This window comes from Sceloporus occidentalis, unplaced genomic scaffold (genome assembly GCF_023333645.1).
Source record: "Sceloporus occidentalis isolate IW3139 unplaced genomic scaffold, rSceOcc1.0.p SCAF_6, whole genome shotgun sequence".
Classification (NCBI taxonomy): domain Eukaryota; kingdom Metazoa; phylum Chordata; class Lepidosauria; order Squamata; family Phrynosomatidae; genus Sceloporus; species Sceloporus occidentalis.
This window is the reverse complement of record NW_028316986.1, coordinates 135802707-135817854: the sequence shown is the minus strand read 5'-3', so window position 1 is coordinate 135817854 and position 15148 is coordinate 135802707. Positions and strand designations below refer to the sequence as shown.

At 37.7% G+C, this 15148-nt stretch overlaps 1 protein-coding gene across 4 annotated transcripts in view; it reads left to right on the top strand.

Moving 5' to 3' along the window:
- Nucleotides 1-15148, top strand: part of SNTG2 (syntrophin gamma 2) — a 301906-nt gene that overhangs the window by 131616 nt on the left and 155142 nt on the right. For 3 of the 4 annotated variants that reach the window (XM_089531045.1, XM_089531046.1, XM_089531044.1), the window contains exons 3-4: nt 5823-5879; nt 5981-6038. In XM_089531045.1, the coding sequence (XP_089387171.1) occupies nt 5823-5879; nt 5981-6038 (115 nt within the window). The remainder of the gene's footprint in view (nt 1-5822; nt 5880-5980; nt 6039-15148) is intronic. The other variant, XM_089531047.1, reaches the window with a different exon arrangement.

Below are 15148 nucleotides of genomic sequence, written 5' to 3'. Positions count from 1 at the left end.
CATGTTTTTGTCATAACAAATCTTTAACAGGTTCTATAGTATGTTTTGGGAATAATTTATTTAATAATGTGTATACTGTTTTAGCATAGTATTTCTGAACTGTAGCCAGAGAGGTAGGATTTCTTTATTTGCAGAAGTAAAACAAACAAAAACAGAAAGAAACACAAGCCCCGTTCTTGGCTTGGCTGACATAAAAAAAGCTGATTTTGAAGCTTTGAAAGACAAAGGCCTGTTTGCACATAGTGCAAATCCCAGGATAAAGTATTAAATGACCTAGCCTCTGGAAAGCCAAACCAAACTTTGGGCTAATGTCCTCCCCTGCCCTCATCATTCCTTGATTGTCTTTACACATGAAAAGTGTTAAAAGAGATGACACTTGATTTCCCTGGCTTCTTTAACAAACCAGAGTTTCACTATTCGCTATTGTTCCTGCTTCATACGTAACGACAAGCCAGGAATCCTAGAAAATGAAACTTGATCGTGATTAAGTTCTCCTGTCCATGTGGAAGGAGAGAATATATGATCCTAAGACTTCACTTGTTCTCCATAACTTTGATGCATGGTGACCCTGTGGATAAGACATCTCCAAGACCACACACCAGATGGTTACACTCAAAGGGAGCACAGGACCTGGACAGAGAAGTGGAGGACAGGCTTGTGCTCTCTTTGATTGAATGTAACTATCTGGTGTGTGGTCTTCCTCTCTTTCTACTGCCTTCTACCTTTCCTAGCATCATTGCCTTTTCTAATTATTCATTGTTTCTCATGATGTGGCAAAAGTATGAAAGTCCCAATTTTATCATCCTCACTTCCAGAGAGAGTTCAGGCTTCATCTGTCTACAACCCATTTGTTTGTCTTCTTGACTGTCCATAATATTGTCCAGCACTTCATCTCAAATGAGTTGATTTTCTTCACATTAGCCTTTTTTACTGTCAAGCTTTCACATGCATACATAGTGATGGAGAATACAATGGCTTGGATGACGCTTCAGCGTTCAGAGTTACATTTTTACATGTTATGATCTTTTCCAGTTGTTTCATAGCTGCCCTTCCCAATTCTACTCTGTTTTCTTGACTGCACTCTCCATCTTGATCAACATTTAAACCAAGATATGGGATTTTTTTTTAAGACTATTTCAATTTTCTTGCTGTCTAGGATAATTCTTGTATATCTTCCATAATTATTATGTTTGTTTTTTAATCTTCAGCATTAATTCAACCTTGGCACTATCCTCCTTGACCTTCTTTAGTAATTACGCCAGGTCTTTGTTTACTTCTGCTAGTAATATTGTGTCATCTGCTTATCTTAGGTTGTTAATGTTCCTCCTGTTTGATTATGATGGTTTTTTTTTTTTTTTTTGCATAGGTTCAATAAATAGGGTGATAGTGTGCAATCTTGTCTGACCCCTTTTTCAATTGGAAACTATTCTGAATTTGCTGGAATGCCTATAATATATTTTAAATACAACTACAATTAAATAACATATATAAAATAAAATCTATGCAGTAGAATCAGTTTACAAGCATTTATAACCACATTTTAAAGAAGTAAACTGTATTTTAAGACTTTGCAAGTCAGCCACCCATATTGTATTTTTCTGTCCTAATGTATATTTTAATTAAAATAGCTGACATCTAAAATAAGTTAAGATTTAATATTTTGTTTCTCTTCATTATCTTAATATGTTTTGAAGCTAAGTAACCATGCTGCTAACGAATATAGTTCAAAACATTAAAATGTTGACGTCAATTGTAACATTTAATCTTTGATGTTTTACACAATTATAGATACTGTACATCTCAACTAAATATTCATCAGATTTATTAGCTAAGTATAGTGTCATTTTTATAATCAAGCACATATTCATTATATATTAATTTCAGAGTACTTTCAGTACATTACTTTTTATTCATGCCTTTCCAGGCTGGCTAATTGAAACATAAATATCTATAATTTCAGACTCATAATTTGCCTTCAGTTGAAAAGTCCCTTAAAACTATTATTCAGCCAAAAATATTGCCCCTTTTCGTGACCCAATTTGCCAGTGATGAGATGACGACAACATTTTTAGTTCAACTTTGTGTGTTTAAAAAAAATAAGCTGGGTGGTAAGTGATAAGCACAGCACATGCTTTCCTGGGTACATTGGTGAGGTGGTTTTGTTTGTTTAGTGAGAGCCACTATCTCCTCCCACTAGTCATTGCTTTCTCTACAACAACAAGGTGCATTGCAAAGAGTCTACAAGTTCTGAAGGTGCACCCATATTGCCTGGGGAGGAGCAATTACTAAGTAACACGTTCCCCAGGAAAAACTGTCATAGTTCCTCACTTTGTAAGTCCCTTTGGGTGAATTCCACCTCTTTGATTCAAATTCTGTTTTCACCTTCCCTTTCTTCCTGCCTCTTCTGTTTTAGGTGATATGCACTTAAGGCTAGGAATTCTTACTGGCCTTTATCTGCAGATTAGTTTATGGTAAACTTTAATAATCTTTACTATTACTCCCCACTAGGGTCCTTAGTTCAGAATTGTCCTAAACTCTGAGATTTTCTAGTCAAAATCTGAGACCTAGGGATGGTTGTTGTTGATGTCATTATGTGTTATGGAAAATAACAATAGTTGCTCACAGCTTGTTATTAAAACGCTCTCTCTCACACATATTTTTCTGCATGGAAATTAAAACTGAAATCTTAGCAAAAGGGGGTGTTTCTAGAGCAAGATGAAATGAGGGGATCATTCCTTCTCACTTACCTAGGGGGGTGGGATCAGGATCATTTAAACTAGGTTACTTGCTTCTAGCGAAAGGGTGGATGTAGATCAGGGTGCCGTGTGAACCCTGACACTACAACAAATGGAAGAGAAGGAGGAAGCTAACTAAATAAATGCATAGACCCACCTTTGCAAGTTGTACCAACAAATCAATTAAATCTTGAAAATTGTAGAAAGCTGCAGCTTTAGTAACTGATCTGGAGATTTGCACATAGTCCTTTCCTCTTGCCTGGAAATTAATCTACCAAAACTGGAGAATTAGTACATTTGTCTCCTGCCTGGAGATTATCTACAAAAATCAGAGACTCGGTGCCAGGCCTTGAAATCTAGCAACTCTAGTCCCCACTCTTTTGAATTATATTGTAATACAATGACTTTGATTTCTCTGTTATTTAAAGCAATGCATTTATACAGGTAAACAGCCAGTATTTTGCATCCTACATCATGAAGTTGATATTGTGCTGTTGCTTGGAATTACTTCCTTGATTTCTAAGCATATGAACCATTTTGAAATCAAATTTGGCAGACATTCTGTGCTTGCAAGACTGTCCATACCTGTTTCTTTCATATGAATGTGTTGCAGTTTCCCCAAACACAATACAGTACTCAGGTGTGGTGTTGTCAATTGGTAGCAAGATAATCTAACTAAACTGGACCCTGCAGATCCCACTGTCACCATCAATTTGTAGAAAAGCAGTGTAATGTTTAGAAGTCTATTCATGTTTCCCTTGCAGTTCTAGCATATTAGAGGAATTTTTGCCCAAGTTCTTATTGTATTTGATCATTTTATTGTATTTTGTTGCTTTTATTTATTATACTGGGTGGTGTACAAGCACTAGAGGGTCAAGATATACATTTTTCAATAAATAATAAATAAATATTTAAGGTTCAATCTGTTTCTCTTTCTGCCAGGCCTGTTCAAGACAGCTGTGAAAGACTCTGGAATATAATATTTTGATAGCTAAAATTATGGTCATGAACCCGTAGTCTGATTAAGAAATCTTGGGCCAGTACAGACGGATGCTTTGCGCTGGCCTGGGCCTGAAATTAGGGCTAGATAAGGCTGGCCATCCACATGTGCCCAGCCCTACTCTTGGCACCCGTGTGCCATCATGGTGCACCCCCATTTACGTGGGGCACACCATGATGACAAACGAAAGTCAGAGCACCCAAACAGAATGCACCGGAAGGGGCATCATTATCCGTGTGAGCGCCATAATGATGCCCCTAAAAAGATGCCAGCTAGAATGCCTTCTTTTTAGGAAGGGTGTCGGTTCTGCACTGTGCAGCTGTAGCAGAACCGACCAGGGGCAAAGATGGACGGCCCCTAAGTTTCACTGTTAGCACTGGGACTAGCTGAAGAATTCATTGGAATTAGCTGTATTGTATTGGGCTGTAATAGGTGAATTCCTGCCCAAACTCACTTTAGGGACTCACTTTAGGTTATCACTATAATCCTCTTCACTGTCATATCCGAACCCCATTTAAGTTTCTAATTATGTCAGTATGTGTTATGAAGTAACTGCGGTCAGATTCACACATATAACATATAAAGCACCCAGAAGCCAATTCTTTTGACCCCTGTAGTTCAAGCCTTAGTCTCTCCCCCACTCTCCATTACTTTGGGTCATCAACTGCAAATATCTGGGCCTCACATAGAAAGAGAGACTGACTATGACCCTGCTCAGTGTTATTGTGATGGAGAACAGATTTGTGTGCATATCCCACTGAAAATCCATGAGCTTCATGTTGAGTAAAGAAGATGCAAGTGATTTGGCAAAACTGAATTTCCTGTGCCAGTAAAGCATCAAAATGAATTTTTATGTAAGAGTTCTTTCCTTAAGAAGATCTTTTGAGCTTTTTATATGAAGAAATATAAAACTGTAAAAAAAAGCATCCATGAAAATTAATAACAGTTGTGGAAATATCCTCAGAAAGCAAATCCAATCACACAACAATTTTGTTAAAAGGTATTACAGACAGACAGCACATCTAAAAATAAAGAACAATGATGTGCTTGCATATAGAAACAGACTTAGGGGGGGAATAACCTTGATGTATCCAACAGTGCCCATTCCTGCTGATGAGAGATGGCATTGCGGATAGAACTGTGCTCAGCATGTTGCTAAACTGTATTACTATACATTTCGTGTCAATAGATAAATTGAAGCTCTTCGAGTTCTATTACTATGTCAAGTACCTAGAAAAGTGAGCATGAATAAAATGTCAAAAATGCAAGGTGCTATTAAATAGGAGATAAATTGCTATAGGGAGTGTCCATAAAGATTTTAATCTCACGTACTTGCCTTTTAAAAAAGAAAAAGAAAGAGAAGAAGACAAAACCACGAGAAATAGATTAATAGGGGGAAAAGGTTCACTGAAGGAAAGTCAGGTGAATATGGGAAAAGATTCATTTGAAAACTAAAAACTGAAATCAAGAATGCAAATGATAGCAGCAAGCCAAACAAATATGCAGAAGGATATTTTGGAAGCAATGTCCAGCATTTCTAGCTTGTCATGCTCTTCTTTATTTTTTGTGAACTGGGAAGAGTAACAAGTAAATGATCAAAAAGGCCACCTTTAGTAATCAGTAATCAGACTAGTCCATATTCACTTTTCCCGGCATAATCTTTCAATTTCCTAGAAGCAACAGCCAGAATTATACTACTGGAATTCTATATGGGCTAATTAGTTATGTTATTGTAACTAAGTAATTCCTCACAGGCTGATTTTAGCCACACTTTACCAGACATCAGCTATACCAACATATCTGTTCTGTTGGTGATCAGCATGTGAGTGGATGATTATTTCCACTGCTTTTCTCAGTGTGGATGATGCCTGATAAAGTGGGGGGCAGTTACAATTGTGGCAGTATTGACTACATAGAGATGATGAGCATGGATCAGTTACAAATGCATAATTCTAGGTCACATATCAATAAGTGTGATACTGAATTCTGGTCAACTATTTTCATATGAAAAATTAGCATATACACAGTATGCATGCATCTAATATTGTATTTTCACCTGAATTTATTTTTTCTACCATTTTTTAAAGCACAGAACTGTTAAACTTCGTAGACAACCAGTTGGTGGCTTGGGCTTAAGTATAAAGGTATGCATAATTCTTTATATTTCTTTATAGTATGCAATGCATGAATTAAGAAGATGGGCAGATAAACTAAGACTTTTATTATCATTTTGAATCTCTTTCAGGGTGGTGCTGAGCACAAAGTGCCTGTTGTTATATCAAAAATATTTAAAGACCAAGCAGGTAAAGCAAATGCTTATTTTTCCCATAGAGGCTTTTGATATTTCCTTTGTTTAATTATCATTCATTTTTATTGTATTCTTTTTGTGTTTCCTTTTCATTTTTCTATCAGTTTCAGAGAGAACATATACAAGTCACCTCCTGCCTGTGAGCCATGCAGTTCCAACACCAGGCAGACTTTTTAAGATACAATCCATAAATAACTTCTTATAGGAAAAATATGAAATTGCCCTCAACATCAGTTAGAAATCCTTTAAAAGAGCTATCATCATGCAACATCATTGATTTGAAAACAGGATTATGAGGACTATATAAAATATTTGTAACAATGCGACAAATATTGGAGTAAACATTGGCAACTTAACTGAGCTTATATAATTGTAAGTTTTTTTTAAAAAATACACCACAATGGTATATATTAATATGATGGTGACAGTGTAGGACATAGTCATGAGAATATATTGCTTAAAAAAACCCTGTAACTCAAAAGAAGGGCTATAAAGAAGCATTACAACTTTTCTCATCCTAGATGAAAAAGTGTGTAAAATCCTGTAGCTTTTCTCTAAAAATGTGCTCTTGCAAAAAACAGTATATTTTTCAGAAAACATTATTTTTACATAAAACATTTTTGTACAATTACCCAGACCATCAGTAAATGGGGAAAGGATCTAAAGCAATTAGTATGATTTGGCTTTGGGCTGGCTGGCACAGTCATTTTATAATTTGATGGGAGTGGTGAGAGTAAATACAGAAAGACAGCAGGGAATAGAGGCTTAAATCCAACATTTGCTAGCACAGTAGGATTTACTTTCTCTCTCCCCTGCAGTCTTCAGTGTCACCTGAAAACCTGTTCTGGAGGGATTTCCACATCTCTGTTTGTTTTGAGGATGTGGGGGGTAAGGGCTGCAGGTGGGAAGGGAGTTATTCTCTTGCCTTTTTTTGGCCGGTGAAATGATAGCATTAGATCCTTCCTACAGTTATGCGAATTCTAGCAGTCACCCAAACTGAATACAGTATTGTAAGGAATGTGGATGCTTTCCCTTAAGACCTATGCAGAAAATAATAAAATAAGACCAGTCATTTTATGCTTATTCCACTGATTTCAGTGAAATGGGACCTGGATAAGTAAAATGTTCTCATTCATAATATAGTCAAGATAAAAGCTATTCCATTAATAAGGAGATAGCGCTTATTTGAAACTAAACATATTAACCATTGGATTATCTCTAGTGTGCTATTTCTGTTTTGATAGTCACTGTTGCTTTCAAGCTTAGACAGAAATGTATTTTTCTCAGCTTTGAATGTCTGGAACACTTTTGCGCTTAGGGCTCTTACACATTACAATTTTGCCCCCCTTTTTGACAGTGTTTATAACAGTATACACCATTCAATAATATATACATCTGATCAGTAGGGTTCCAGTAAATATTCATTATTTTCACTTACAGCAACAGTGTAGGAGAGAACTTTGCAGTAACGTGCATTTACAGCTATGGGAAAGTGTCCTGGAAAGAGCAACAGGTTTTTGAAATGAAAAAGTCAGAGTGGGAAAAGAAAAGGAGGAAATACTAGTTCTATGGGATAAGCCCATTGAACCTATGGAATATAAGTATTGATTGATCAAGTTATGATGGATTGAACAGGTCTAATCTAGTTGGATCTAACAATGTACTTAGATTGTAAAGCTACTTGGCTCCAAAAATTTCTCAGCCAGCATGTCTATTTTTCTGAATGCACAGATCTTTAGCAGTGTGTTTTGTGCAAATATGGATTCCTGTGCACACTCACAAAATACATGTAGTTTTCCTGCATGCGTCTTCTGTGCAAAACTTACATTTTTTGTTCAGGAATCAGTCTATTTTGCACAAAATACGTTTTCTGCACAGAAAAACCATATGCAGTTTTGCATAAATGAATTTACAATATTTATCCCAAAGTACAAATAGTGTTCAAAATATGTAGAGAAATGCTTATATTCCTATGTGGAGAGGCAAAAATGGCTGAAATAATTCATTTATTTGCATAAGGGAATGAAATAAGTGAAGATTTAAATCCTTACATGAACATTCGGGGTGGTGGGGACACAACCTGGAGGCAAACCCTTGAGGTAAAATCTGCCACTGCCCCAGTAAAGGCTTCCTTGATAATACAGAAAGAGTTAGAGGTTCCTTTGAGTCCCATCTCCTCGAAAGAATCTCTCCAAGGTAAAGATAAATAAGTGAATATAATAATAGAACAGGTTAAGCAAGTGGGTGTTCCAGAAAAAAGCTGTTTTTAGAGAAAGTGGAGGGGACTGATAACCTATAATCAGAGCCTTTTAAAGATTCTAGGAGACTTGGGGTCAATCCCAGCTGTTTCCTTTTCAGTTATCTTTATGGGGATCAGGCTAATAGGATTCAAGTTGGCAATAATACAATAAAGTCAAGGTTGATGTGGTCCTTTTTCTGTGTGAGGTCCCCCTCATGTCTATCCCCCTAAAAAGGCCATGCCTCCATTTGATGTCTTTAAAGCCCAGGGGTATTTTCTTTGTATCAGATGTACTTTTCTATCTAATGTATTGGCCAGGAGTCATTTTTCCCCCTCAAGCCTCCCAGTCACATAATGTTGACAACTTTTCTGATGATGCTCTTTGCCTGCTTTTCTATTTCTACAGAAGCTACAGGGTTGTAATATCCTATCTTTTCATAGTTCTGCTGTTTCTGTATCTGATACACTATGTGGAGTTAGACAAGCAGGAAAAAAAAATACATAATAGTCTCTGTTCAAGCAGGATGGTGAATATAGCTCACCAAAGCATATCAAAGACAGTGACATTGGGAGGTGGGGAGAGGCAGTGGTGGTGGGAGAGAAGTCCTGCATATGAAGAGTATTAGGTGAATATTGGCTGTTTAATAGGGCAGTTTCTCCTAAGTGCCAACATTGATCAAGGTTTAATCTAAAGGGGAAAAATTGTGAGAATCATAGAAAGCCGATGCTGATTTATTACCTACAGCGGCCATCTGGAAACCCTTACATTTTCTATTTAATTCAGCTGATGGGGGATGAATCAATCAGGGGAAATCCATGAATGATGGATTTAAATTTTGAATATATTTTCTCTAGGCAGCTTTTGGGGAGACAGGAGAAAGTGTTCCACCCACAAGACTGCACCAGGCTTCCTTGTGAACCCTGAAGTTCCAGTATGCCACACCCCTGAATTTCTGCAGCAAGTAGGATTGCATCCACCATGTCTTAATGCTATGGAATTCTGGAATTTGTAGTTTGTTGTGGCACCAGAACTCAGAGAAAGCTAAACATCTCACAAAAAGACAAATCCCAGAATTCCATAGCATTGAGCCATGGCAGTTAAAGTAGTATTAACCTGGATTATTTATGCAGTGTGGATGTAGCCTAGGTGGAGGGACAAGCCTTACTGTAGAGGAGAATCATTCCCCAGGAGGCCAGAGACAGAGGGCTCATTCTCGAAGGGGAAACTGGAAGTTCTTATCCCTACTTCAGTTTGACAACAGCTTGTCTGGGTTCAAAACCCTGGTGACCAGGGTTGGATTCCCAGCCCGGTCATTAAAAAACCCACTGGGTGACCTTGGGGAAGTCACATGCTCTCAGGCAATGGCAATAGCAATCCTCTGAACAAAACTTTCCAAGAAAACCCTATGGTAAGTTTGCCTTAGGGTTGCCATAAATTAGAAATGACTGAAAAACACATATCACCACCATTGTATTGCTTCGTATTTATTGTATCATACAACAAATAATTTGTATTATCTTGTATTTATTTGTGTTGTACTTAGTATTTATTTTTAAAATTCACATAACTGGTTTATCAGCTCCCCTTGGGCTTGTGGCCTACCCTCTCCTTTTCTGGCATAGTTTCCATTTCTATTTTTGATTAATCACATATTAGCATGTTGTCTCAGCCCTAAAATAGATGTAATCTTAACTATGCTCAGTGTAAACTAAGCACAGACCATGAAATATAGTCTGGAGTTATATTATTTCCACTCACCATTCATAGAATCTGAGAACCTTTGTTGGCCAGATAGGGAATCCCTCTGGGCTGGAGTTTCCTTGGAGTTTAATCTTAATTTCTGGTTTCAAATAAAGAGAATGCTAGGTTTAATTTAAAACAACAACAGCAACAGCAATGAAAGCAAAGCTTCTGAACTCCTTTTTCCAACCAGAGGACTAGGGTGATTGTACCTGCAAGAATCATACAATCTTATAGTTGGAAGGGACCATAAGGACTATCTAGTCCAACCCGCTGCCATTTGCGAATACACATCTAAAGCATTCCTGAAAGATGCCCATCCAACCTCTCTTTAAGGACCCTATCCCCAAATGGAGAGTCAACCACCTTCTAAGGCAGTCTGTTCCACTGTTGAACAATGCTTATAGCAAAAAAAAAAAAAAAAAAAGTTCTTCCTAAGGTTTAAGTGGAATGTCTTTTCCCGTAGTTTGAATCCATTGCTCTGTGCCTTAGTCTTTGGAGCAGCAGAAAACAACCTGGCTCTGTCTTCTACATCTCTTCAGATACTTAAAGATAGCTATGGATTGTTGCAACTTAAACAGAACAGAAACTTATGGGATTTTTAAGCTTTTATAATCACACCTCTCTCCCATAGTGTGACGGGAGCATTTGGTGCCATTGATGGTCCTGAGTGCTCTCTTCCATATTCCCCCTTAACCCTGCCTTCTTGTCCTATGTCCTACCCAGCTTTATTTTTATTTATTTATTTTAAATGTGTAACACAATTCCAGAATTATGGGAACATGATTTAGTTTTAAAAGAGAAAGATAGAGAAAAGAAAGTGGAAAAAAAGAGAAAGAAACAGACATCTTGGGAATAGCAAGAGTGAGGGGAAAAGAAGGGACTGACATTATGTGACTGCCCAATATCAGGACTACTGCAGACTGTCACTTTTCACACCTGTGGAGTAAGAGGGTGGTGTAATTTGCCACTTATTGATGAAAGGATGCTATCTAACAATGCTTCAGAAGCAACAGTTTAGGGCAGACGTTGTGCAATAGGTACTGCCAAAGATAATTGTAGCTAATCTCTTGCTACAGTTGTGGTTTAAAACATGCACATAATAAAGTTCTTAAATCATGCCTGAACTTTCCCTAGAAACCAAGATGACTAAACTGAAACTGCTGTACTTTGGACATGTCAGGAAAAGACATGACTTACTAGAAAAGACAATAATGCTTGATAAAGTAGAAAGCAGTGGGGAAAAAAGAACACTGAATTATAGTTGTATAGCTCAATCTAAGGAAGCCACAGCCAGCCCTGAGTCTGCAGGTCCTGAGCAGGGCTGTTGAGGATAGGGGGACTTGCAGGTCTCTCATTCATAGGGTCTCCATAGGCTAGAACATCCTTGCTGACCTGCCTCCCTCCTCCTTTTTCTCCCATTATCCCCCATCTTTATCTTTACTCTACCCAGACCCCACTTGAAACTATTATTTCATTTTAATCGTTATTGTATATTAATGTTTTTAACTTCTTTTCTTAGTTTAATCTCCTTTTAGCATTTAATTATGTTTTTATGACTGGGGGGAGGGATGGGGATCTTGGAATTTTTAATGCATTCTCTTTTAACTGTATTTTGTTTACTGTTGTAATCCGCTTGGGTTCCTAGAGATTAAGCGGAATATAAATAAACATTATTATTGTTGTTGTTGTTGTTGAAGTCATCCTAACAGCAATTAACAACAAGATTCAAATGGGAAAGTTACAAAACATTGACTTATTAGGTTGGGAAATAGAGTATGGTAGATGATATGTTTAGCACATGCTAGCCCAAGCTAGTCAAGAACTGATGAAACTCATTCATGGTGACTTAGTCCCATTCTTCCATCCATCATGGCTGTCCCATCCAAATCCCCTCTGAGGCTTCCCTGTCTAATAACAAGGAATGGGGAGAGTTTTATCAATGTCTTAAATCTAACATTGTGCTGGAGATGGAAATTAAACTTTATTCTCCTCCTTCTTGCAGTGCTCTGTACCAGCACAAAATTGGCTCCGGGAGTTTTCCTGTTCCTCCACAGCCAGTTTTGGAGGGAAGCTGCTATGTAGAAGGGGAGGGGGATTATCCACTCACACTTCCACTGGATTTTGCCATTCTCCTAGTGGATGTCCACTACTGGACCCAGCTTAATCTATTCTGCAACCATACTGTGAGATGTACAGCCATTTATAAACAAACACAATTTTGCCTCCAAGAGAACAGCAAATTAGTTTGGAAGAAAATTAGAGCTGATGTTCTTTATTAATGTCACATTTTTCAGTGATACTATTTTCTTTTTTGCTGGCAAAACTCAACAGAAAAGCATCCCTTTTGTTACCTATGCATGTTTCACTTTGTCTCCTTGTTTTTTCATCTCTTCTTCACATTGTCTCAAAGCAAGAAACATCTGGTGCTCTATATTTGAATAGAAAGATTGAATATACCAAGCTACCTTCCTTTATTCCCTCATAGTACTTTAAATATTCATTACTCCTGTGGATTCAATGTAACATTATTCAACCCAGTAAGCCTTTCACTCGTAATGTTAATCATGACCATGTTGGTGCTAACCTCCCTTTTCTCAGATAAGAGAGTATATTGTAGATTCTTGTTAAGAGGGGTGTTTAAGGACTTGATTCAGTATTTTGTTGAAATAATGGTTTGGAAACTTGTTTAAAAAAATCAGTTTCTTGAATTCTTTAGGGGAAAAAGCAGAGTTGGTTTTTTTTAAAGTTATGAAGCATAAGTGCTGTGAACATGTGGTTGAACTTGTTTGCAGAGAATATGTGCAGCTATATCAATAGGGTAGCATGACCAGTATCTTCTCTTAGGAGATAGCTCCCTTGCAATAACATTCAAATGTGTGTTACAACTTAACAACATGGCTTTACAAAAATTGTATAGATAAGCAGTCATCATTTTAGTTCTTGACAGGGACCTTTTTTATTGTACATATTTTTAGCTAACCTTCTTCAGCCTAGGAAACATATCCAGGTATAGCCTTGTTGGCCATGTAGCAAAATACAATAAAATCCAAAATCCACAAAACAGTGATACTTCTATTGGGCCAACCAAAATGCACAAAATACATGTTGCAAGCTTTTGAAGTTCCATTGGCTTCTTCATCAAGCAAGAGTATTAAACATCATACAGGTGAAAAACATTTTTGATAACATCAATCACAGGCATGCATTTTGTCAAGATATTGTTAGTGTTCTGAATTAAAATGGTATAAAGAGATATCTATATAGACAGGCCGCTTCCCCTTCTGGCCATGTAGTAGTGGGAGGCAAAGCATTTTAAAGGTCAGGAAATAAAATTTAAATCCCATTAGTAACACAAAAAAGGTACTTTCTTTGAGATCCAGGGTGCCTCTGTCCTTTGTGAGGCTACAAACCCCTTTGTTAGGAAAAGAACACTGAATTTCTCAAGAAGCCCCTATAGTGTGCATTAGGAAAATTTAGGTGTAGTTAGGTAAAACATGCCAAATGGAGTCCCATTTTAAAGTGTGTGTATGGGGGGGGGGGGGGTGTTAAAAATCATACAGGAGATAGGACAAACTTCATTAAAAAATTCCTCCTGTTTTGAACACCTTTGCCTGATGAAGAAGCCAGTGGAGCTTGCAGCATGTATTCTGTGCATTTTGGCTGACCCAGTAAAGGGCCACTGTTTTGTGGGTTTTGGATGTTACTGTACTTCGTCAACCTAGTGTCCTCCATGTGGTTTGGACTTCGGCTTCCATCAGCCCTTGATGAGCAGGAGTACTAGGCATTATAATCTAAAACATCTGGAGGGCTCCAGGTTGGGAAGGCTGTTACAAGTAATAAGAAATGCAAAAAAACAAGGAACAGATAATAATCACTACCCATTTATATTGTTTTTGTCAAGCATCCTTTAAGTATGTTGACTTTGATGGATTGAGAGAATGCAGGGAAAGGGAGTGGGAGAGAAAGAAAGAGCTCTATATTAAATATAGGTCTACAATGCATATAAATAGTGTAAGTCATACATATTGAGGTAGAGTACATGATTATGTTACAAGTCAGAGTAGCAGATCTTTGCCTGGGAGGCGCCAGGATCAGAAAATACCATATAAGCCATTTTGATATTCCCAAAGGAGGAAAGTATGTTTGTATAACAATGTTATAAAAAAACCTGTATTGTTCTAGCAGTTTTTAAATCATTTATAAGCTTCACTTTACACTTTTGTATGGTCAGAGTTTATTAAATCGAAGGAACTGAGCCCCTAATGCTCCCTCACACCCTTTTCCCTAGAGTGCTGTTTCAAGTCAGTATTTTGATATTGCAAATTCATACTGCTGTCTCTTTATCATCTATTGCAGGAAGCTTATGTTTGAGCATCATACCAATATAATAACCACAAAGCTGTAAATAAAGTATATGAAGCTATGTTTTGATTGATGTGCCATCTGGGGAAAAGCAGAACACAACTATGAGATAAAATACATTTAAGATAAAATGATCAGGTTTGCACCATGCATTTTTTCCATTATCCAGAGGCAGCAAGAAATCACAGGAGAAGCTTCATGATATTAATCCATGATAGTTTCAGTGGTGCACACAGTTTGTCTTCCTTGCTTGCATTCAGTCTTTAGCCTCACTTTAGCAGCCAAAGTTTAATTATATAGGAAGCATTATAAGCCATATGGAAGCAGGAGCATCACTACAGCATTCAGGGGATTTAGACCACAATGGGTGACAACTCAGTTTCACTCAATGCTCTGGTGGGAAGGGGTGCCAAAGTTTCAGACCTTCCACCTTTGCTGGTCAGGTCGGAAAAGGAGTCTTCCTATCTGCCTGCTTCTGCGCTGCCTGGTCATGCACCTGGCTACTTTTCCGTTGCGCCTCCAATTCTGATAGCCTGCTTCTTTGAAGGGCCACAAAGAGATGGACATTGACAGTGACTGCAGCAACATAGACAACTAGGCCCTCCACCCCTTCCACCACTTGTCTCTTTGGGACACCATGGTCCCATAAGGAGATGAACAATAGTGGCGGCAGTAGAAGAAATATGGAGGACTCAGTCTTCCACCCCCACCCCCCTGCCACTTATGCTTGTCTGTTCAGGGCATCACATCCCCCTGAGAA